Source organism: Chelonus insularis, unplaced genomic scaffold (assembly GCF_013357705.1).
Source record: "Chelonus insularis isolate UGA/USDA-ARS -01 unplaced genomic scaffold, ASM1335770v1 contig_358_pilon, whole genome shotgun sequence".
Classification (NCBI taxonomy): Eukaryota; Metazoa; Arthropoda; class Insecta; order Hymenoptera; family Braconidae; genus Chelonus; species Chelonus insularis.
The window spans coordinates 1,141,188-1,163,803 of record NW_023276522.1 but is presented as its reverse complement, the minus strand read 5'-3'; the positions used below and the strand labels follow the sequence as shown (position 1 = coordinate 1,163,803).

At 28.1% G+C, this 22,616-nt stretch overlaps 4 protein-coding genes and 1 long non-coding RNA gene across 9 annotated transcripts in view; 3 read left to right on the top strand and 2 right to left on the bottom strand.

Annotated features, from left to right (window-relative positions):
* Positions 1-1,228: 1,228 nt before the first annotated feature.
* sp3 (spermathreecae) lies at positions 1,229-7,631 on the bottom strand. Its single transcript, XM_035083358.1, is given in 13 exon segments — positions 1,229-2,786; positions 2,978-3,187; positions 3,275-3,588; positions 3,669-3,890; positions 4,093-4,317; positions 4,754-4,824; positions 4,885-5,212; positions 5,375-5,567; positions 5,655-5,827; positions 5,937-6,016; positions 6,018-6,092; positions 6,224-6,864; positions 7,067-7,631. Coding segments are annotated over 13 exon segments (3,486 nt in total). The 5' UTR covers positions 7,164-7,631; the 3' UTR covers positions 1,229-1,929.
* Positions 7,632-7,897: 266 nt separating this feature from the next.
* LOC118066924 (protein BTG1-like) lies at positions 7,898-12,982 on the top strand. Of its 3 annotated transcripts, none has more exons than XM_035083355.1 (3): positions 7,898-8,014; positions 8,541-9,263; positions 9,919-12,982. In XM_035083355.1, exons 2-3 carry the CDS (start codon positions 8,823-8,825, stop codon positions 10,273-10,275), a joined length of 798 nt encoding a protein of 265 aa, XP_034939246.1. In that variant the 5' UTR covers positions 7,898-8,014; positions 8,541-8,822; the 3' UTR covers positions 10,276-12,982. The 3 variants fall into 3 exon arrangements, with proteins under 3 accessions (XP_034939246.1, XP_034939248.1, XP_034939247.1); XM_035083357.1 differs by lacking the exon at positions 7,898-8,014 and adding an exon at positions 8,025-8,235; XM_035083356.1 differs by lacking the exon at positions 7,898-8,014 and adding an exon at positions 8,025-8,276.
* A 219-nt stretch (positions 12,983-13,201) lies between these two features.
* On the top strand, positions 13,202-16,238 carry LOC118066950 (KICSTOR complex protein ITFG2-like). 3 transcript variants are annotated; one of them, XM_035083410.1, is made up of 6 exons: positions 13,960-14,249; positions 14,324-14,534; positions 14,610-14,887; positions 14,963-15,651; positions 15,724-15,958; positions 16,029-16,238. In XM_035083410.1, the coding sequence occupies exons 1-6, from the start codon at positions 14,103-14,105 to the stop codon at positions 16,227-16,229; spliced, it is 1,761 nt and encodes a 586-aa protein (XP_034939301.1). In that variant the 5' UTR covers positions 13,960-14,102; the 3' UTR covers positions 16,230-16,238. The 3 variants fall into 3 exon arrangements, 2 of the variants coding, with proteins under 2 accessions (XP_034939301.1, XP_034939302.1); XM_035083411.1 differs by having other exon boundaries at positions 14,122-14,260; XR_004690305.1 differs by lacking the exons at positions 14,610-14,887; positions 14,963-15,651; positions 15,724-15,958; positions 16,029-16,238 and adding exons at positions 13,202-13,297; positions 13,453-13,769 and having other exon boundaries at positions 13,876-14,260; positions 14,324-14,440.
* Positions 16,239-16,539: 301 nt separating this feature from the next.
* Positions 16,540-20,025, bottom strand: LOC118066883 (uncharacterized). Its single transcript, XR_004690300.1, has 5 exons — positions 19,541-20,025; positions 19,178-19,462; positions 18,973-19,084; positions 17,805-18,154; positions 16,540-17,708 (listed from the first exon to the last, which is right to left on the bottom strand). It is a non-coding gene; the product is annotated as an uncharacterized lncRNA (long non-coding RNA).
* A 114-nt stretch (positions 20,026-20,139) lies between these two features.
* The window catches only part of LOC118066956 (homeobox protein OTX2-B-like), a 37,091-nt gene continuing 34,614 nt past the window's right edge, over positions 20,140-22,616 (top strand). The window contains exon 1 of the mRNA XM_035083420.1: positions 20,140-20,644. The gene's annotated coding sequence lies outside the window, so the exon portion shown is untranslated. The remainder of the gene's footprint in view (positions 20,645-22,616) is intronic.

Sequence of the window (22,616 nt, the reverse complement as noted above, 5' to 3'; positions counted from 1 at the left end):
GATAAAAATAATACAAAGTTTTGATTGGTAATATTTTGTTAAGAAGTTTGAATGATTAATATACAGTTCAAACTCATAACTATTAGAATTGAAGCTCAATTTATCATAGAGAAACCTTTCAACTATCTTGAGAATAACGAGAAGCATACATATTTTTGTTAATGCGAAAATCTTTATCACTTAATACAGATATTCATGTACATATGTTTATGTTTCATGATTACATGGTGTTCTAGTTTAAACGTTGTCGGCCATTAATAGTTTCATACTTTAATGTAGCAGTAACTTTCATCGAGCATTGTCGAGAATCGAATTGAAAACTTCTAATGGGAACTTTGAATAAAATAATTCTCTTCGCTGAAAATAAATTGAATTTATTAAGTGAAAATAAATTCTTAATCCAAAGAGGTTATATATATTGATAATATTTAAATTACACCAGAATAAATGTATCGTTAATTAAAATAACTTATTTGGAGCATTCAGAACAATTAGCATCAACATAATATGAATTTGATATTTTCAAAATTTACCCGCTGAGGTGGAATAATTCGGTCATATTGTAGACGGCAGCACTGTATTTTGGGGTGTGGGGACCTCCATTCTCTGATGCAGTTCAAAAGCAATCTTCGAATGTTCATGTCATTTATTTGACAAATGAATTTATTTTTGATAGTCGGCATGTTCGTGCAAATAATTTCACTCAAAATAATGATAAAGATCAACAAGATTTCAATATTGAAAATTATGATGATGCAAGTTTGATCAATATATTAGCTGATCAAAAATTTAATCAGTCAATACGAAGAACCGAATCGGAGATCGTAATTAAAGTGAATGAAACAACTCCAGCTTTTTCCAATAATAAAAATAAAGTAGTTTAGAGTTCGACAAGAGGCGGTATTTCAGACGTGACAATAACAAATAGCTTTATCGATAAAATAATTTCCAAGTACAATGAAATTGAGAGTATTGCATCCAATGCAAAAATATCTTGGGTATAACTGAAAATATTCTGAAAGAAAATTTTTGTGTTTTGAAAAAAAATAAATAAAACAATCTTACTTCGTAACTACACAAATTCATTGCGTACCTAATAATTATATTTTATCACAGGTTTACAATTTATACAATTTCGTCTAAGTAGTATAATTATAAACTTTTCTCTTTAATATTTTTTTTATCCTATCATTCTATTATTTTTTTTTAAATAATAAATATTACAATACTCATGAAGTAATACTATTCATCCAATATTATTTTTTTGACGTAATTAATACTCTTTTAAATGTTAAATAAATTGAATTTCAACGAACTAAGTAACAATAAATGGTTTGTTTAATAAATAAGTTGATTTAAATTAATCTCTTAATAAATATTTTGTCTTACTGTATATTAATTTTAATTCTATCTCGTATATTTTTCTAATGAAATGTCGATATTATGTAGCCTGCAAACATTTTTAATATTTACATAATTGACTAATAAAGATGCTAGATCTAATATTATAGGCTTAATAATTAGCACTGTGATGTCTAATATCTTCACTACTATGTAAAGTAGTACATATTTCTAAATATATAAGTATAATATGTATATGTAAATGTTTTAAAAAATATCAGATTTTTATTTAATACAATCATTTTCTATTGTAAAATATATATAATTTAAATTCGTGTTTTTGTACCATCTCTCAAATAATTGTATATAACTTGTTCTTATGTTCATAAGTAGAGTACGTGTTTCTGATAATAAATTACAGGTATATAAAATAATTATAATGTTAAAAAAAAATTTCTCTAGACACCACAATGCCACGTTTTCTATGAACGATGGAATAAAATCAGTGATTGATGTTTATGTTTACGTCTGAAATTTATCAACATATAAAGCATTACTATTGATCATCGAATTAAATATTCGTAACAATTAGAGTGCAATTAAAGTTGATCTACAATTTTGCCATTGCTCAATAAGTTTTTCTCTTTGTTCTAAATGATGATCAGACAATGTTTTCGTCAACGAAATTTGATTTGGTTTAAGCTTTCGTGGATCAAGATTAGCACCGAATGTTTGAACACCTTTAGCAAATTTAGAAAATGGAGAAAGTATTTCTTTTGCAGTAGTTGCAACTGGACTAGCAACATTTGTAATATTTGTTTTTATAGATTTGATTGCTGATTCACTTTGTGATGATTTAATATTATTTTTCGTTAAATCATGTTCAGAATTAGAACGTTTTGTATCTCGTGGTGTATCAACAGACATATAATTATTTGTCATACTTTTGTCATCTACTTCACTAGATGAGTGACTAATATTTTTAATGAGATTTAAAGTAGATGGTGGTTGTATTTTTTCTTTTTCAGGTTTTTCATCCGTACCCATACTAACAGTAATTTCAGGATTCGGAATGTTTCCTACTTGAGATTCAGATGCTATGAAATTCAAGCAATCAATGGCCGAATTGTCACAATTATCTTCCGATGATTTGAGATTATTCTTAAAATTTTCATCAACAATATTATCTTGAATACCAAAGTGTATTGGAATACCGGCGATAGTATCACCATCATCATGAATATCACTTTGATCAAATGATTTTGACGTAGAATCGGGATCAAAAGTTCCCATCGTAAAAATTGCTTTCGTTGTATTCTCTTGTTCTTTAATATTAGATGATTTTTTTTCAGCATTACTTGATGACGATTTCTTATTGCTGAAGGTGTGACTTAACTTATTTAATTTATTAAACTGTTCTGACATATTACTTAATGCTTTGGTACCTGTAAATAAATTAACGCATATACTTTGTGTGTAAAAAAATATCGTAATTTTTTTTTATTACGATAATAAATTATTTTATTAAGAAAATACGTATATATTCGTATTATTATAAAATATTCATGAACTAAAAGATATTGACGAGAAATTATATATAAAATTCTCTTAAAATCTGTTTATTACGATTGCACACCTGCATTTTTTAGAGCATGAAGTTGTGTTTCAGAAACATTTCTCGTCAGTTTTGGAAACAAAGAAATATCTAAAAGACCAGTTGATCCTTTTGCTTTTACTTGTTTACTTGTTCTCTTGTCCAAAGCAACATTTGTAGCGATAGGAACTTTCGGTAAACCAGCTATCTCCAATGCTACTGCAAATTGTTCACAAATAGCTTTCATTGATTCTGAAATAAAATATTTATTATTAGTTAATATATTATTAATACTTTGAATCATTATATAGCAAAAGAAAAATTAATTCATCGTTTTACCTATAACTTCTTCTTCTGTTTTAATAACAACTGCCATATTATTAAAAAATCGTAAATTAGTACTTCGAAACATATGGAAATATCCATATTCACTACCCATCCGATAATTAATACGAATACAATAATGTTGTTTATTTTTGAAAATTAAAACTCCACCTTCCGGTTGGCCAAATTCAATCATTATAACATCTGATAAAAATACTCTCTGGTAATTAGTAACTTTATCTATTTGATCATCATAATCAGCAACATAATAACTATCTCTAGTTAGAATTAAAATTGTATCCATCTCAGTTTCATTCGGATCACCCGTTCTGAAAATTTTTAACGACTTAGTTGAACAATAACAGTTGGTTTTAAAATAAGTCATAAACTAAAAAAAAGTATTACGAACTCTGGATCTGCATCAATAAGACCCCAGCTTCCTAAAATGACTTCAGGATTGGGAATTAATAATTTCTTACAGTCTTCAATTAGTAATTTAACATGAACTGCAGTAGCGGCATTATCTTCTTCCTCCGTTTTTTCTTGAAATATTTCCGGACTGACCGATTTACCTAGCATCAAATCAATGCTTGCTTGTCTATAGACGTCTTTGAAGCGGTTGAGGTAATATCTGAAACAGTTATAAAAATAAATAGAATAGATTTATTTAATTAATTTAGATCTAAGAATTGAAATTAAGAAAAACCTTCCAATAAAAGCATTAAAAAAAAATGTTGGAATACCCACTAAACTGTAAAATAATTTTTAAATAATTAAAAACTTTTTAATAAAGCCAAACCAAATAAGAACCAACAAACCAACATAAGACCAACCTCACTATTTTACAAATAATTGTCGCGAATAGGAATTCGGGATGATTTGCAAGTTGTAGTTGTATATTTGGTGGTTTAGCGGGTATAAGCTCGAGACAGCAATGATCAATGATATCTAAATAGTGCAACCAATTATTATTAAATTTTTGAATGTCGATAGCGGAACCGAGCGTGATATCTATTGCCGCTTGACGTGTCTCATCCAAAAAGTGTTGTTGAATATATCTATAATAAAAGGACAATTGTCGACTCGAATATATGTATAGAATGATAGAGCATTCACATGTGTATTAATCAATAATTACTCATAATTATCTTGAAACTAACTTTGACCTCAATTCTAATGTTTTGAAATATGCTTTTCTATAGCAACAACTAATTTATTAATTAATTCATATTTATTTGATAAAATAAAAGAAGAAAAATGACCAGTAGTTTGTTTATTACAAAAAAAATAAAAAAATAAACTGAATGAGATATACATATAAAGCTTCCTTGATGTTAATAAGAGTCCAAGGTCAAAATTAAGCTCGAGATATATTTAGAGTCATCTACTCTATTTTGTTGAGAAATTGAGGGCTTAAAAAATGTAAAAAAAATACTGAAACATGAATAAAGAACAGACAATAGCTTAGAACATGAGATATGATTAAATTATTACCTATTGGCTGAATTAACTCCATCTTTCATGAGTCCAGTAATCTTTCTTTCGCCAGTTCTGGTATAATCCCCCTAGTAATTGATATAATGAATTGATAAAAAATTCTAATTTGCGATTAACAAATTAACTACCTTTAAAGCATTAGTACCCGCATACTGTTTACTTATGATATCACCATTATTTGCCCAAAGCAACTGAAATATCTGACGAATATTTGATGGTAATGTTCCATCAGGTGAAATTAATCCAAGCTTAGAAAACTGTGTTTCCATAACTAACTTTCCTAGAGCAGTTTGTACCACATTCGTTCGGTCTAAACAGTCTATACAATTGATACGAAACACACCCTTTTGCAAACAAATTGTACCTTCAGAATCACACCAACAATAACCCATTTCTGTTAAAACACTTGCCAAAGCATTTGCCAGAACAGAAACATTTTCAAAATGCATTCCTCGACTGTAAAATAATATATTTCTATTATTCAACATTATTTTTCACGTATAAAATTAAATCATGTTGTAAAAAATTACGATAATGATTTTTCAATGATCTATTTTATAATATTATAAGCATAATTATACCCATTGCAACATATATGATTGATCTATTAATACTTACCAATACTCGTGAAAATCAAATGTTGTATATGTAATATCCGGATGATTATACTTCATTACGTGATTAGTATAAGCATCCCAAACAATTTTTTCTTTCCCTGATTGTTCGATGAGATTTACAATACAAATCGGACCATAATGAGCCATTTCTTCTGTAAAATGCTTTTCAAACGCTTCTGCCGTTTCCGCTTCATCTATAAATAAGTATTGATTGCTTTTATATACAAAAAATATCCCCTTAAAATATAATACCACTGTAAAGTTATTATATGTTAATAAACCTTTATCGATGCGAGGTGGGGGTTTATATTTATACCCGGGTTGAGACCAGTAAACAGGAACACTCCCTCGAACTTGTACAAATGAAACCTGATGATCATGATACCAGACCAGCTGTTCAGTTTCAACGTAATTAGCACATTTTCCATCGTCATCTACTCCTCTTCGTTTGTATCTAATTTATGGGAATATATTATATATTTAGATTAATTATTGGTTCTTCTAGTTATGTAGATATGTTATGGATATGTATAATAAATATCAAAAGATAAAATGTAAATTACCGAGTGCCAGCTCGAAATCGACTTCGTCTAGAAATGATTGCAAGATTAAATATTTCATATTGTGATTGATTATCATATCCCCACTTCAACTTTACACTTTTCTATTTGAATGTATCCTTGAATAATTGGTAGAATCCAGAAATTAGCTTTTTCATTCTAGAATCGAATATATACATAAGTATTAATTAATAGAAAATGAATTATTAAAACATATGTAAATATTATAAGACTGATGTAAAAGTAAATATACAATTTCATAATCATATTAATGTTCTAAATATATTTACATTTAAATCAATGATTTCCTTTAGCATATGTCGATTCCAGAAGAATCTATTGTCTGCATTTTGCCATAAAGGTTTATTTAGATTTCTATCATCTTGCAATTTAGACTCTCTTTCTCTTTGTCTTTGTAAACTGTTTGTAATATCTCCAGTATGACAAAAAAAGAAAGAATCTGTTTCACTAAATATTTTATTTAGCTCTTCAAGAATCCTCTTCTCAAGCTTATCCTTATCTTTAGTAGTACTTCTTTTGATCACAGTAGACTTGACTTGTGAAGTGGCAAGAGCAGCGGCATGTTGAGTTGTATTTTTAATCGTATTTGTTGCACTTTTAATAGTACCCCAAGTTTTGGCAAAACCAGTTTTTTGCAGAATATCATTTGAACCTCCGCCGATTTTATTATTAATACCGCCATGTTTTTTACAAGGCAATAAACTAATTTCCGAATTTTCACTGCCTAATTGGAGAAATGCTACGGACTTTATTTTATAAACTGTATGACTGCCATAAAGTTCACCCACATTCGAAGCTTCTTTTATAAGCATGATTCTCGGTTCCATAAATGGTGTCTGATCAATTTTTCCAATAATTCCGTGAAACGTTCCAAGGCATTCTAAGTTATTGGCAGTTGCCCATTCCCAATCTAAATAGGTTTATTTATAAAGACGATGTAATACTTATGAAGCAGTAATAACTATATTATAAACAAAACTAAATATAATAAATACTGTAGCTAAAAATATTATTCAAACTAGCTTGAATTTGATATTTTTAGTTTAGTATCTGTTTAAAAATAATAGTTAAACTAATTATCATTATAATTAGTAGAAATTATAAATAATTACCAGGTCTTGCTGAAAATTCTCCAGTTACTTTATCACACCAAAGATTATGTCTTTCTTGAACAAAAATAAAATGTGTATCACATCGAAATAACTCCATTGTTGTCTGTGTCTTTGTTGTACTTAGTATTATTAAATGTATATGTAGAAAAATAAAAAATTTGTTCAGTTTTTGTAAATAATAAACAATTTGCGCGCTGTCATGATTAATTTTGTCGAAAAAATATATTTGTTTTATATTTATGTTTTTTTGTACAATTTGTGTATTTTTTATATAACGGATTATAAAATGTAACGTTTAATATTGGCTTTAAGATTTTTTTATGTCAGTATTGATAATTAATCATATCGTTTACTTGGAATGAGTGTTTGAGAAACAGAATAAAAAATTTGTATTTGTCTTTATTCTTCTTATGACATCTTATTAGATCAACTCAGCTGATAACTCTTAACTATTATCAATCCCAGATAGATTTTAAATGTCAGATGTCTCTTTAGATTTAATTAAAATCAAACAAAAACTGAAAAATGTTAAGTAACAACTGTAAAACACTTTGTTTCCGCCATGTTTGATTACTAGACAAGAAAACGATGACAATATAATTTTTTTCTCTTTCCTTCTTATGTATTCTAGAACCACCCAATCATGATTGTTTTATTTGACCTATTTGACCAATCATGAACTGCTATCTTGACTCGATAACTAATTCTTGCAAAGATTCCTATCTTACCAATTGTCGGTATGTTAGAAATGGAGCTGATTTACATTCCTGAAGTTGTTTTTCATCATTTTTTCACATACATTCAAAATAATACGCACACATACATGTACAACTCTAATAAAAACACAGGAAAAGGTTCAACGTAACACGTGTTGACTCACACTATACAGTTCATTTAAAGAGGTAGAAGCGTAATAATTTCGTCACAAAAACGGAGTGCTTACTTTATGTACGTAAATTTTTTTTTTTATTTTATTCAAGTCTCTAATATTGTTTCTATACAATTAATAATTATAAATCAATAACAATAATATTAAGATAGTTGTTTTGCATAATTTTTACGACATTTTGAATTGGAATATCGCCAGTGAGATGAAATACCAACGTGTCTTCATACTTCGACAATGAGCTGGCAAATTCGTTGCATCCATTGTAGCGATTATTGCAACTGTAATTTAATATTTTTTCTTATAAAAAGTGATCAAAATAATGTATGAATAATTTAAAAGATATTTTCTATAATTAAATTACGTAGAATTCCAGTGCTATATTTTTCTAACCTTCATTGATTTGTTTCATAACCTCATTATAAAAATAACATATTGTTATTGTTTATCTTTATTACAATATTATTATGATTTTTATCACCATCATTAATGAAATTATTTAAGATATTTTATCATGTATTACATAAGTTTTCATTATTTTTTGAGTTTTCAGGAGCTATCAGTAATAATTCGTATTTTATTTTCCAGATCAAAGCACCGTTAAAATATTGAATGTCCATATTGTGAATACTTTTGTTACATTAACGTCATAAAATTAACACGTTCTTCAGTTTTCAAAAAATTTAAAACAAAAGTAATAATAACAATCACGTATTTAAGCACTCCAAACATTAAAAGTGTCATAGACCTCTATGATTGCCACGGATATTGAGACAAACAAAATTTTACTTAATATAGAAATATTAACAAATTATAGTGACGATACTGAAATTATTGATAGAAATTTTAATCAAGGGTATCACGAAAAAAATGCGCAACGAAATTACTGCTGCTGTTCTATTTTTAGTACAGCTGATCGAAAAAAACGAAAAATTTAGTCCTGACCAACTGGATTGCTTTCGACGTCGTTTAATCGAGCTCCTTACTGAACGATTTAAAAATCATTGGTTTCCTGATAAGCCCTTTAAGGGTCAAGGATATCGTTGTATTCGTGTAAATGGCCATAGCCGTAAAGATGAGACTCTGGAAAGTGCAGCCAATGCTGCTGGTGTTAAATATGAAGATTTGTCATTACCTGTTGAATTGACACTATGGGTAGATCCACATGAAGTTTGTTGTCGTTTTGGAGAAAGCAAAGGTTCATATTGTACATTGGCATCATTTGAAGATGAAAAAAATTCTGTTTTTCACGATAGTACTGATTCTTCGGAAAAGGAAAATAAATCTGACGAGAGAGCTATAAAAATACAGGTAAGAATCATTATTTTATATGCAAAAAATTTTTTTTATCATAATAAAATAAAAATACTGAAAATAAGTTGCGAAAATAACTGAATAAGTAGCAGATAAATTATTTTTCTAAACTAAGTGTGTAAATGATTACTTTCTGATAACTTCAATCATTTATTTACGTTTTAATAATCTATTAGCCTATCATCTCATAAATAAAACAGCTATTGATTATTAACTGAAATAGTTATTGAAACTGAAAAGAAAGGTCACATCACATTTTTAATTAATTTTCCGTTAATCTGGAGTAACACTTATTGACTTCCTATGTTTTAATTATATTCAATAATTTTTTTTACATTAAAAAATGTCACGAATCAATATAACGATTGTATTATTATTTATTCAACACCTCATAACTTGTTTTTTTAATAAAAAATCTATGCTTTAATACTTTATTGATTCTCATTTGTTTTTCTGAAATAGATGTCTATCATTCGAATTAGACGACTTTCTCAGTTAAATATTATGTATGATAAATGTTCTAGATAAAAAAGTACCTTTTATTCAATATTTAATATTAATATTAATGTTAAAAGTATTCATGATGTTTAATTACTTTTATTTATGTGACGATAAATTGATTCATATTCATTAATTGATTGGTTTATTACAGAAGAATCCATCAACGACTAATATAGATCTACAACAAAAACCAAAGCCTTTGAGTTCTTCTAATCAGAATCATCAACAATCAAATAATGGAACAGGTAGACGCCGTCATCTAAATAGTCCTCGTCCTCACTTATCCAGAAATCGTTCATGGTTTAACCATTCATTTAATATGGGTTATGGTACTCATCCAATGAGTCAACCTTGGTACAACGTTATGCCTCCTCATCATTTTCTCAGTGGTCCTTCTCCTCCACCTTTCATTGGTCATCGAGGAAACAAGTGGGTACATCCTGCATCATATCCAACTGGACCATCTCGTTTCCATCATTGGTCTCCAAAAGCTGCTCTAAAGGTTTAAATCACGTGAGATATTATTTCTTTTATACAACTTGTTAAATTTAAATTCAGATAAAGAACCAAGATCATGTTTATTTAAATGAAAAATATAATAAGGTCAATCAAATAATTACTGAGCAGAATTTGGGATCAATTATCTTGTATGAGTGACCACATTCAATTGACAATTATGACGTACGATTTTTTCATTACGAAACGTTTGCTTTATTTCATTATTATATTATACAAAAATGATTTTATGAAAGTATAAAATATTTGTTACAGTCCGAATGCAACATTGCTTGTCAAACAATGATTTTGTTAAAAATTTATAACCGTCAATTATAGCTGGTGACTCAAGAAATATTCTATTTTATAGGAAACTTTATGAAGAAAAAATATATTAATAATTGATAATTAAAATTAAATATTAATGATGTAGGTAGTTTACTAAATTAATAAGCCATTCTGGGGTAGAAATCTGTTATATCTTATTTGTTTACAGTTAAAAACAAAAAATTATTTATTAATCAATATTATAGATAGAATGACATCAAATGTATTGATATACGTGTAATTCAAACAAAAATTTTCAACTAACACGAAATGACAAGAACGTAATTATCTACATCTTTTTGTATATTAATATCGTGAAAATTTATTAATGTTTAAGTGTGGAAATCAAATTGTTGTTGTGATAACGTAACAAAAATCTTATCTTGATAAACTGTCCTACTGACATCATAGGATGTAATTGATATATCAGCTTATTGATTGTCGAAAAAACTATAAAAAAAGTAACATAAAAAATTCAATTTTTCCAACTATTTAAATAAGTAACTAGAATGTTCTAGTCAAAATTTAGTAATGAATTAGTGAGATTTCTGTATCAAAATGATATAATTTTGTCAATTCAGTTAAAGGATTTTTTTTTATCTATTTATACTTAACAAATTTATTTATTTTAATTAAATAATTTTAGAAATCTATATTTTTTGTTATAAACTGTTAATTATTGTGATACAGAAATATCTGGATTATTTTTGTATTTATGTACATAGATGGTACATTTCTTTAAGAGATGTAAATAATACAAGTGGCTTTTTTTAATTGTGATTTAATGGATTTTATAATTAAATATTTCGAAGGATCCAAATTGAAATTAGAATTTATAAATTAATTTTTCTGCATAGTGCAATATAAACCTAAGAATTAACGAATTTCAGAATGATAATCGGGTCATTGTATATTTAATTTTTATTGAGATAAAATTATTCACACAATTATTACATGAATTAGTCATCGATATCTTAAGTATATCCAAATGTAAATAAATTGATTTTTAAAATTATAATTTTTGCTAACGAAATTTAATAAAAAAATTTTTATTCATAATAACTTTTCAATCAATGGTTGATATTATAATCTAAGATAATGTGCTGATAATGCCTTTGTATAGGACAGTTTTATTGACTTAATGTCTATTTTATCAATGATGAATTAAAAACGTTAACAAAAAGATTATATTATTGTTGGATTATTGATCAAAAAATATATATTAATGTAAGGAAGAAAATATAACAAATATAATAACAAAGCAAGATTGCATTCGGATATTTGCTTTCAATTTTATTTATATATTATTATACTATATTATATTATTTGCAAATGAATATATATAAATATTATAGACTTATATGATAAAAAGATATAATATGTATAATTTTTTGTGTGGGATAATGAGTTATTTTGCTAATATCAATTTATACACAGACATGGAACAATTATATTCATTTAGAATAACACATGCATTTTTTTGTAGTATTTGATTATTATTGATATGATCTTTTATACAGTCAAAAAATCTAATCAATCACAAATTATTAAATTGAATTATTATTTTTTTTTTTATTTTTGAGAATTATTTAGTCTTTAAGGCAAAAATTATTGTCAGATAAAATATATTTACATCTGACTATTATTAAATGTCATAAATGTGTATCGTATACGATCAAACAGCACAATGATTGTGACATTGATTAGTTGTGCAATTTTAGAAAAAAAAATATAAAGATTGTTTTATGCAAATTTCACTCAATTATTATACGAAAGATTAGTATGGTTAATTTCGTTCATGGTTATATTTTTGGAGTTATTACTCAGTAGCTTATCACAAATACTTATTGTCTCTTATATGTCCAATGATTCAATTTAAACATATTATTTTATTCGTATATTTTCATAAATTTTATTGGATTATTTAAATATGTTGAATTTATTACAATGTTGGTGCACATATAATATATATATCGTGTATTGTGGAGGATTTATTAACTTTACTCTTTACTGTTTTAATGAATAAATTGTTGTTTATTCGCAATATATTATCTAACATGAAAAATAATCTGAATTTATTAGTATCGATTTAATCAACGAAATAATGAATTTTCTACTGATAAACATTCAATGACGAATAACTTAAGGTATCATTAAAATAAGCTGCATTTTTAAAATTGTTTATTATATATCTTCTTTAGTAAAATTCATAAAAAAAAATAACTGATAAGTTTCATGGAATTGTGAACTTACAAATTGATATAATTTAGAAATTTGTATGAATTTATAAGACGAAATATTAATATTCAATTCAAAATATGTTATAATCATTGTTGTTACTACTACTTTAACTGCAATAAGAATTTATTAAATGATTACCACTGTATACACAAATGTTGTAGAGTTAATAAATAAATAGTTTTGCAAATTATATATGACTGTTTTATTTTTAACGCTATCGAGTTACACCAATATTGTTATTATTATAACTATTAAAATGCCCTATTATGTCAGTAATAAATAATTCGATTATCGAGTCACATTTGAAAATAAGAAATGAATATCAACGCAAAAATCATTATGTCGATAAATTGCCTTCAACCATCAATATAAATTTCAACCAGAGCAATGAGGATCCATAACAAAATATTTTAGAATGTTTCAATGGAATTCATTTGTTTAAAATTAAAATAGACAACATCATTATAGTACGTATTTTAATTTTTATTAAAATATATTTTTTTCTATCTCTTTTTCTTTAACAGTGTTTATTTAAATAAAATAAATAAAGTTTGTAACACAGATAAATTTATTTATTCACAAGTGTGAATCTAACCTATCTGAAACACTTTAATTTTTTTAGGATACAGTTTAATGGGCCTATCACCCATTCTCCGATACGTTTTGATCGGGATTCCAGTTGGAGTAACATTTGTAGACACTGTTGGCTATGTTGCTCGAGTTGAAGGAGTATCTATGCAACCTGCATTAAATCCAGATAGTGATAAAACTGATTACGTCTTTCTAAATCGATGGATTGTTCGAAATTATAAAATACAACACGGTGATATTATTTCATTAACTTCACCAAAACGTCCTAATCAAACTCTAATTAAAAGAGTCATTGGTTTAGAAGGTGATGAAATTGGAACAATAGGCTACAAATTACCTTATCTGAGAGTAAGCAAATAAAATTGCTTTCTAAATAATGAAATACTTTTTATCTTGGTAAAAATTCCCCAATCATATTTAATTTATTAATGATATTTACACATAAATTGTTTAGGTTCCAGAAGGTCATTGTTGGGTAGAAGGTGACCATACGGGTCATTCAGTAGATTCCAATACTTTTGGTCCTGTATCACTTGGTTTGATAACAGCTAAAGCAACGTACATTATTTGGCCTCCAAGTAGATGGCAATGTTTAAATCCAGCCTTACCTAAAAACAGAAAACCGATACTAATTTCGAAACAAAAAGAAACTCACTGACTGTCAAAGTTTAATGTGATACAATGAGAGCAGTAAACTTTGTACATCGGCTACAATGGGAAGTACCTGGGAATATTTTTCGACATGGCATAGCTATAGGTGATGTTGATAATGATGGTGATAATGAATTAGTTGTTGGTACATCTGAAGGAGAGCTTTATATTTTTAAAGTAAAGATCTGGTCAGTTATATTTTTCCAATGATGATATTTCTTATTCGAGACAATAATAAATTTCATTTCTAGAACACTGAAATCTGGCATAAAACTACTGGACTAGGTTTGATTACTTGTGTTGCTATTGGAGATATCTTCAATTATGGTAGAAATGCTTTAGTAGCTGTTTGTGGTGATGGTTGGGTACATATTTATTACAGTCCTCGTTCAATGAATCCGAATGCAAATTCAACATTAAATTCATCAGCACTTAGTAGAGAATTAGAAAATCTCAATTTTAGTAAGTTTAATGAAATTTAATCTATCAATGACACATTATATACTTTATGAGACTCATGTTTATTATTTGTCCTAGGTGGAAATAGTTTTGATCCTTTTTCAACATCAAATGAAACTACAGATCAATTAACAAGTAAAATGGAGTGCGTTCATTTACAACGAATACCAACGAATACTAAATTTATTCTTATAGCTGATGTTGATCGTGATGGTGCCAACGAAATGATTATTGGATTAACTGATCGAGTTGTTAGATCTTATAGATGGTCTAGTAATGCTGATTTGGGAACTGGAAAACTTATTGGTTTAAATAAGTGGGAATGTGCTAATCAAATAGGCACTGTCACATTACAGGTAATTATATTTATTACAAATTTTTTATGATTGAGTTCTTGAAGAAAAAAAACAATTATTCAAATTTGTATGCAGCATATGAGTGATGGTACTCCAACTTTACTTGTAGCTCAACCAGGCGGAACTTTTATGAGAATCAAATGTAACCCGGATGACTGTGGTGCTAGAGATGATTCAGAAACTAGAAGTGAAACTGGAGCAAGTTGTGTGGATTATCAAACATTAGGAATATCACGAATGCGCAATCCAAATATTTCAACTGAAATAATAGGCAATTTAGAACCTGGTAAAACTAAATTTTCTGTAACTGATCAGTCGCCACCAAAATTTGTTCCTAAAGATAACAACACAAAAAAGCCAAAAGATGATAATAATCAAGTAAATTCTCCAAAATTTAAATCAGGATCTTTGGAATTTCATAGAAATTATTCACAATTAGATGTACGAAAAACAAGCTTAGATGAAAGTGCAGATGCAAGAAGAAATGTAGAAAGTCGTTTAGATGTTGATCAAGTTGATGGTAATATGCTTGGAGGAAATGTTATCTTGGGTGGATATGAAAGTACTCATACTAAAAAAACTGTCTTACCATCTTATGAGGATTTTTCTCGTAAAAAACAGCCTGATCAAGGAGAATCACAACCTGAATCAAAAACCGATGTCATTGATAATCCTCCAGAAAATAAAGTGACAGACAGCAAGCCATATGCTCTTGCAACTCTTGATGGTACAATAATGCTTGTAAAAGATGAAATAATTTTATGGTATGTATATATATATATATATATTATTTTATAAAATAAATATTGTTTAAATAATTCAAACTTATTTTTTAGGGCTATGCAAGTAGACCATTTAATTTTTGCCCTATCTCGTTTAGATGTGACTGGTGATGGGTCTGATGAAATAGTAGTATGTGCTTGGGATGGTCAAACTTATTTTCTAGATCAAGAGAGAAATAGTATAAGATTTCAGTTTGAAGAGCCAGTGAGATCTTTTTGTTCAGGGAAATACAGCTTGACACCAGGATCATCAACTCCTAGCCTTGTTTATGCTACCTTTACAAATAAGGTACAAAACTTATAGAATCTTATGAAGCGTATTTACAATACAATTGTATTTTTTTCTAAAACTGTTACAGATTTTTTTATATTATGACGTAGTGCTTCCAAGTATGGTAGCAACAAGCATAGATCCTTTAGATTCTTTAACTATTGAACAAAAAGAATTTATAAATAAATTAGTTGGAGAATGTACAGAGGCAGATAGGGACAAGAAACTTCAATTGCTCACAGAATACTTATTGTATAGTACTGACAAAAAGAGTAGCAATAAAAATTAAATTAAAATATTACACTTGTGTTATTACACATGAAAATTTTTTTAAGACGTAACTTTCTGATATATAAATAGAATTTTTAATAAAATTGTTATTCATCAAATCATTTATGAATATATACCAATAAATCTTTACTCAAGACTATTAAGTTTGCCGTTTTTAAAAATTGAAAATACATTTCAAAAATTATTGAAATATAATGAATAATTCATAAATTGGAGTCAAAGATTTAATGTTCAGTTGAAAAGTTTTATTTATTAAAAATATATATTTTTTTTTATTAAAAACAAGTAGTAGCAAAATTGCGGTTACTTTGAAAAAATGATAACATTATGAATTATAAAATAAGTTATAATAATTAAAAATATACCTTTATAAACATGAAAAAACTATTCTTACGTCAACAAAAGTTAAAAGATCTATGAGCTGGATCATAAAAAATATATATACAAACGATTATGAAGGAACCGGATTTAACGGATTAAACGTTCATATAATGTTACTCTCGAGTACTAACTCCTTCTTATCGTGATTCGTTTTTCTTCATCAAACATAAATCAGTATTTGTTTTGTTTATATATTTCCATCTGACTATTCCATACGCACGTGTAATGGACAAAATCACTAACAATAATCCTTATTATCTCAAAAATATAATAATTAAAGTTTTAAGAAATAAACAAGTTTTGTAATCTGATTAAAAAAAGTTATTTTAAGTAACATAGATATTTTCAGTTTAATTTATCAGACTGATCACAACGGAAATGGAGCATATTTGTCAACTGTATTGACACATGCCAGGTTGTAAATGGACATCAGCTGTAAATGGGAAATAGAGTCCATTAGAATTTTATGAGGGTGTCAAATTGACTAGATTACCTATTTATCTCATTTTAATATCTTAAATTCAACCGCTATCAACATTCGCATTGAATTAAAAGCAATATATTAATCGTCAATTCGTCACCTTCTATAAATTTTGAAAAATAAATTTACAGACTTATTTTTTAATCGTATGTCCATATATACATAGACAGCATCTTGTATAATGACTATTATTATTATTATCAAACTAAGAAGATCAAGAAGAGTGAAGTCGCCAAGTGACATCGAAGAAGAGTCGAAAAAGGATGTGCCACTCAAAAAGAAGTCCCCCTGTCGACCGCATTCCACGGGCCATTTTATTTTATTGGCTCGAAGGGTGTCAAATTTAACACGGCAACAAGGCCCACCTCTGTATATGTATACATCACTCACAGTAGGCTATGAAGCCCACTTTGGATACTAAGTTCTCTCTATCGTAAACTAAAAGAGAATAAGAAAACGACCAGGGCTAGTGCCTCTTTCATGGTATTGTCTAGTTGACATGACGGATTTTTGACAGATTCTGTCTGATTTGGTGTCGAGTGACAGCCTCATAGATCCTTGTGATTTTCCTAGATATCCTCGCGGTTGACGTCATGAGATACCCATCACTAAAACCTCCAAATAAAAACATGATAAGCCACTTTTTAGTTGTATATTTTAAAAATATTTTAAGTTCATTTTTTTAAATTATAATTTAATCATTCTACTTACTTACATAGATAAATCCTTAAATAATTTCCATCACCAAAGCATCAACAAAGAAGTTACTAGATGTTTTCACATTGTATTCAGCTCATCATAATGACAAAAAGATCATGGAATACATGGTTCCATTGAAAGTCTCATGTACCTCGCAATTCTATGTTTGGAAACGTGTCTACAGCCTATCCACGCTTTTTCTATATAAATAAAGTGGGTATCTCCAGGGGCGTTTAGTTGCATTCATTCTTCTCGTGCTCCACAAGATTTGTTGGTGGATTCTAAGGATCCTGCACCGAATAATAGTTGTCGCTGAAGGCAAGTCAGTTTTTTGACAACTCCAAAACATCCGGTGTACATCGCTAAAAAAGGAAAATGTCAGTTATCCAATATAATAGATATGAAATATCATACGTGAGATAAAAATGGAGATGGTTAACTTAGCTATCGATATAGACATGTTCATGTATTTGAGAGGTATTACAAAATCAAAATTTGAAGGAGAAAATTTAAGAACTTGTATTCATATATATTTGTAATATTAGTCCAATTATTTTGAGAGAGTGTTTATAGAAAATTTGTTATAAATTCAATTAATCATTTACCCAAAAAAAATAAAAAATCAACAAAGCATCGATTATATTTATTGAAGCGTTATGCTTTAAATTTTACTGTGATTGTTGTATATATTTGTGAAAAAAACATTTTCAATATTGTATGATCACATTTAGCATCAATCTATAATTACCGAATTCAGTTTTATCTCTAATAATAATTGAAAACTTCAAATTGAAATATTATTATCTTAGTTAAATTATAAAAAAAAATGTTCTTTTCTCAACAAATGAATCAAAGGTACTGAATGACATTGAAGTAATTGTTTACTTGCGATTGATGGTCTCCCCTTTTTCTCTTACTTTTTCTGCAGTTATGTTATGGGTCATATATTTTACAAAAGCACGGTCTGGGATACGGCTTATTGGCGACAATGCCGCGAACCCCATAGTCGCATAAAAGCGTATAATACTCCCCGCTAACGTGAAAATTATTCTGTCAAACATTCGGCCGTCGGATTAGCTCCCGTTGTGACTGGGGCAAAAGCACCCACTACATGACAAACGGACGTGCGCGCGACAACGATACATACAAGAACACAGCCTCTGTAACACCCTCTCGTTACCTCTCTTTCTTTCTCTCTTCCTCTCTTTCTTGTTCTCTTAGATGCTAGTTGTTATGATGGACATGAGCCAGATGTTTCTTCCGCAAACAGAGAAGAGTGGACTTGTAAAATTCTGCTGAAATATAGTAACATATTAGTATTGTAGAATTTTTCGAAAAAAAAATACGTTGAATTATTAATCTCTATATTAGCAATATTATTTTACCTGAAGAAATACATATGTTTACTTTAAAAACTGTCAACTTATTTTTTCAGAGCACAAAGTCAATTCTGTTTACTATAGTATATTATCACCATAATATATTCATTCATAATTCGTCATAGTTGCTGCAGCTTCTAGGCAAAGATAATATTGAAAAATACCATCAATAGCTTTATACAGCACAGTAGAAATAGATTTCTTATTTTGCTCTCTGAAAGTTAAATATAACAAATACAAACACAAACTCGTTCTTCAATAGTCTTGACAAAAGAGAAGAGTGCGTAGGAGCTGTAACAATTGCAACTTTGACTGTTTTGTTTTAAAATACAAATAAAAATAAATACTTATAATTTCATATATACTTACCACGGAAATATATATTTATTTATTAAAGCTATATGTAGTGCCTATTTGAAATAGTACATTAAAAGCAATATATGAGCATGAAGGGAGAACCAATAAAAAGGTGCTCACCCTCTTCTGCTCCTCTTTGCACATGACCTCCCTTCCTTTTGCACACAGTCGATCTTTCTTTCACTTTTTTTGCTTGTATATCGTCCCACCTCTGCTATAGAGTGCTCTTGTTGTTTCCCTCCTCGTTTCAATCTTGCAAAAAATTAGTACGACTCTCGAGTAAAGGGCGTCCTTTGACCACGCCCCAAATATTTTGAGTTACCCAATCGTCGTAGTGTCTGGTGGCCATTTTGGTCCATAGGGAGGCTGCGCCAAGGTTACCAGCATCTTCCTCCATCACTGTTCACTACTCACATTTCTACATCTCTTTCTCTCTTGCTTTTGGTCCAGACGTTATCCCTACTGCTGACACTCGCGTTTCCCGTTGTGCTTATCACCCGTTGGCGGTTTGATTCAAGAGAAGGGAGAGTACAGATCGCGCACAGCTCCCCAGCGACAGTGGCGCTCCTAACGGTGGTACCAAGAAACATTTATAGCCTGAGAGAGAAAGCCAACAGCAGAGATCTGTTCGCGACCGCGGTAAGGCGAGTTTCACGATTTCGGGCTGTAGCCTCTATTAAACCGTGTTCGTATACTCGCGGGATCGATTAAAATTAAACAACGGTTAAATTATACGTTTCATGCGATAAAGTATAGCTTACAACCTGTACTAATTGCCAGTAAGAAAGCTCATTAATTGAGTGGAAACAAACGCCCATTAAAAACGAAGTATCTATTAGACGCTACATAATTGTAAACAATAGATGAGAAATGAATAAATAATTCAACACGATTATGAAGAGATTTATCGATAAATAATTTATTGAATATATTTCAATTATTTGATTTATATGTATATTATACAACGTGTGAAATACTTCGTGAGTGATATAATTTTTTTACGTAAAAAATAAAAGATTAACGGCTAAAAAGGACCAATTGAAATTTCGAGAGGAGGTTAAGTGATATTATTGAAGGCTGAGGACTTATTTAGCAAGGATTCAAACCTTCAAAAAAGTAAGTTTCTTATCGATTATCATGTATATTGTGATTAGTATTGTCTTTTGACAAATTAATAGTTGAATCTTGATAAATCTTAAAATCTTTTTAGCTTTAATTGTAGATATTAAATTACTTTGCGTTGAAAATTTTGCTTCTTTATTAACTTCATCTTCTCACATTTTCTCTTTTGTTTTTATATTGTATTCTAATTCGAAGAATGTGAGTACATCACATTCTCATCATCTATTATGAGTTGTCTGTTTACATTTTATTCGACGAAATTTTCAAAACAGTACGAGTTATGGGCCATCTTACAATATGTGATCAACAGTTTGTCATGAAATATTACAATTAAGATTATTTTCAGATATAATCCACTGAACGAATTAAATATGCATTTAAATATTTTAAATGGTAAATTAAATTATTAATAATCTTGTTTACATGCTAAATAATATTATAAATTGCACAATATATTATTACTGTTACTATTAAAATAATCATTATTATGATACAACTTATAATAAAAATTAGATTATATTAGAAGATAAATTTCATTCTATTTTTAGACAAATAAATATTTATATAGATATAGTGCAGTTAGTATAGTATAATATAATTTTATTATGATAACGAGCATTAGTTGGAGCTTTATTTCAGTGAGTAGACTTCCCATTGATGTTCAGAAGCCTGATTATGCACTTGACGGTTAATTCTTTTATTTATTATTATTTAAAGAATAAAAGATTGTTAATATAAACATCATTTCCTGTAACAATATTCATGAGTTTAATAGCAAAGTTTTCATCATTAGTATCTTATTCATATTTTATTAAAAAATTATTGATCTTCTTGAATAAAATTTTGTGTAACTATAATTAAAATATACTCCAAAAATCTATGCAACAATTATTTATCTCATAGTCAATTTTCAATGGTCATTTTCTTCAATTTATGATCTTTTTTTCATAAAATTGATCTCAGTGCACTATACTTAATGCCATGTCATTGTCACTAATCATCACTTTTAATGTATCATTTATTTCACAGTTTCATTCAACATATTTTTAACTATGAAATTTATCATCATGCAGACACTTTCTTTTTTGTTAATAAAAGAAAATTATATGCATTTACATTTCTATAGAATTTTTAACGAGAAAATATTTTATTTGATTGATTAATAATCAGAAATTAAAATGAATTATTTGTTTATGTTATTTTGTATGATACAATTATTAAAAAAAAAAGCGTGTCATGATCAATTTATATTGAATTCAAAATGAATGATCGAATTGGCATATGGTTAGGAGGAGTCTTATAAACAGATAAATTTTTCGATAGCCGACGGGAGATGATCTCGAATAAACTACTCTGAATTATATGTACAGCCGTATACAATGCATTTTGAGAAATGTCCCGCAGAGCTAGACATGAAGACGTCACTCAAGAATGGGAACGGTATACCAGTGATGGGGTCAAGCCCAAAGTTAGTATACCTGACTGATGCTGTGCAGTATATACAGAGTGAGGTGCAGTTTCGAACTAAAATACAACTGCTTCACCTTCTCATATGAAATGCATTTCTTTCTTTGTGTCATGTTACACTGGATATTTTTTACAAATAAAATTATTTGATTGTTAAATTTATAGGTCTTCTTAAATATTTTCCTGCGATTATATGAATTGAATTTAACTAAAAGGCAGATACTTTTACTTCTAAAATTATATTGAATTCAATTTAATAGAGAGAAGTAATGAAATAGTAAATCAGAGCATTTAACTTTCTCGATCATGAATAATCTTAAAAGAATTTAAAAAGTATGCTTTCTTTTGGTTGTTTTTTTTTTTGGCAAAAGAATAGTTTAACTTACCATTAGCTTTTTAATCGGATAATAAGTTATAGCTTATAATGTTTTGCTTGGAAAATAAAACCAGACAATTATTTATCTAAGTAAATAAGTTGAAGAAAAGAAAACAAAAATTA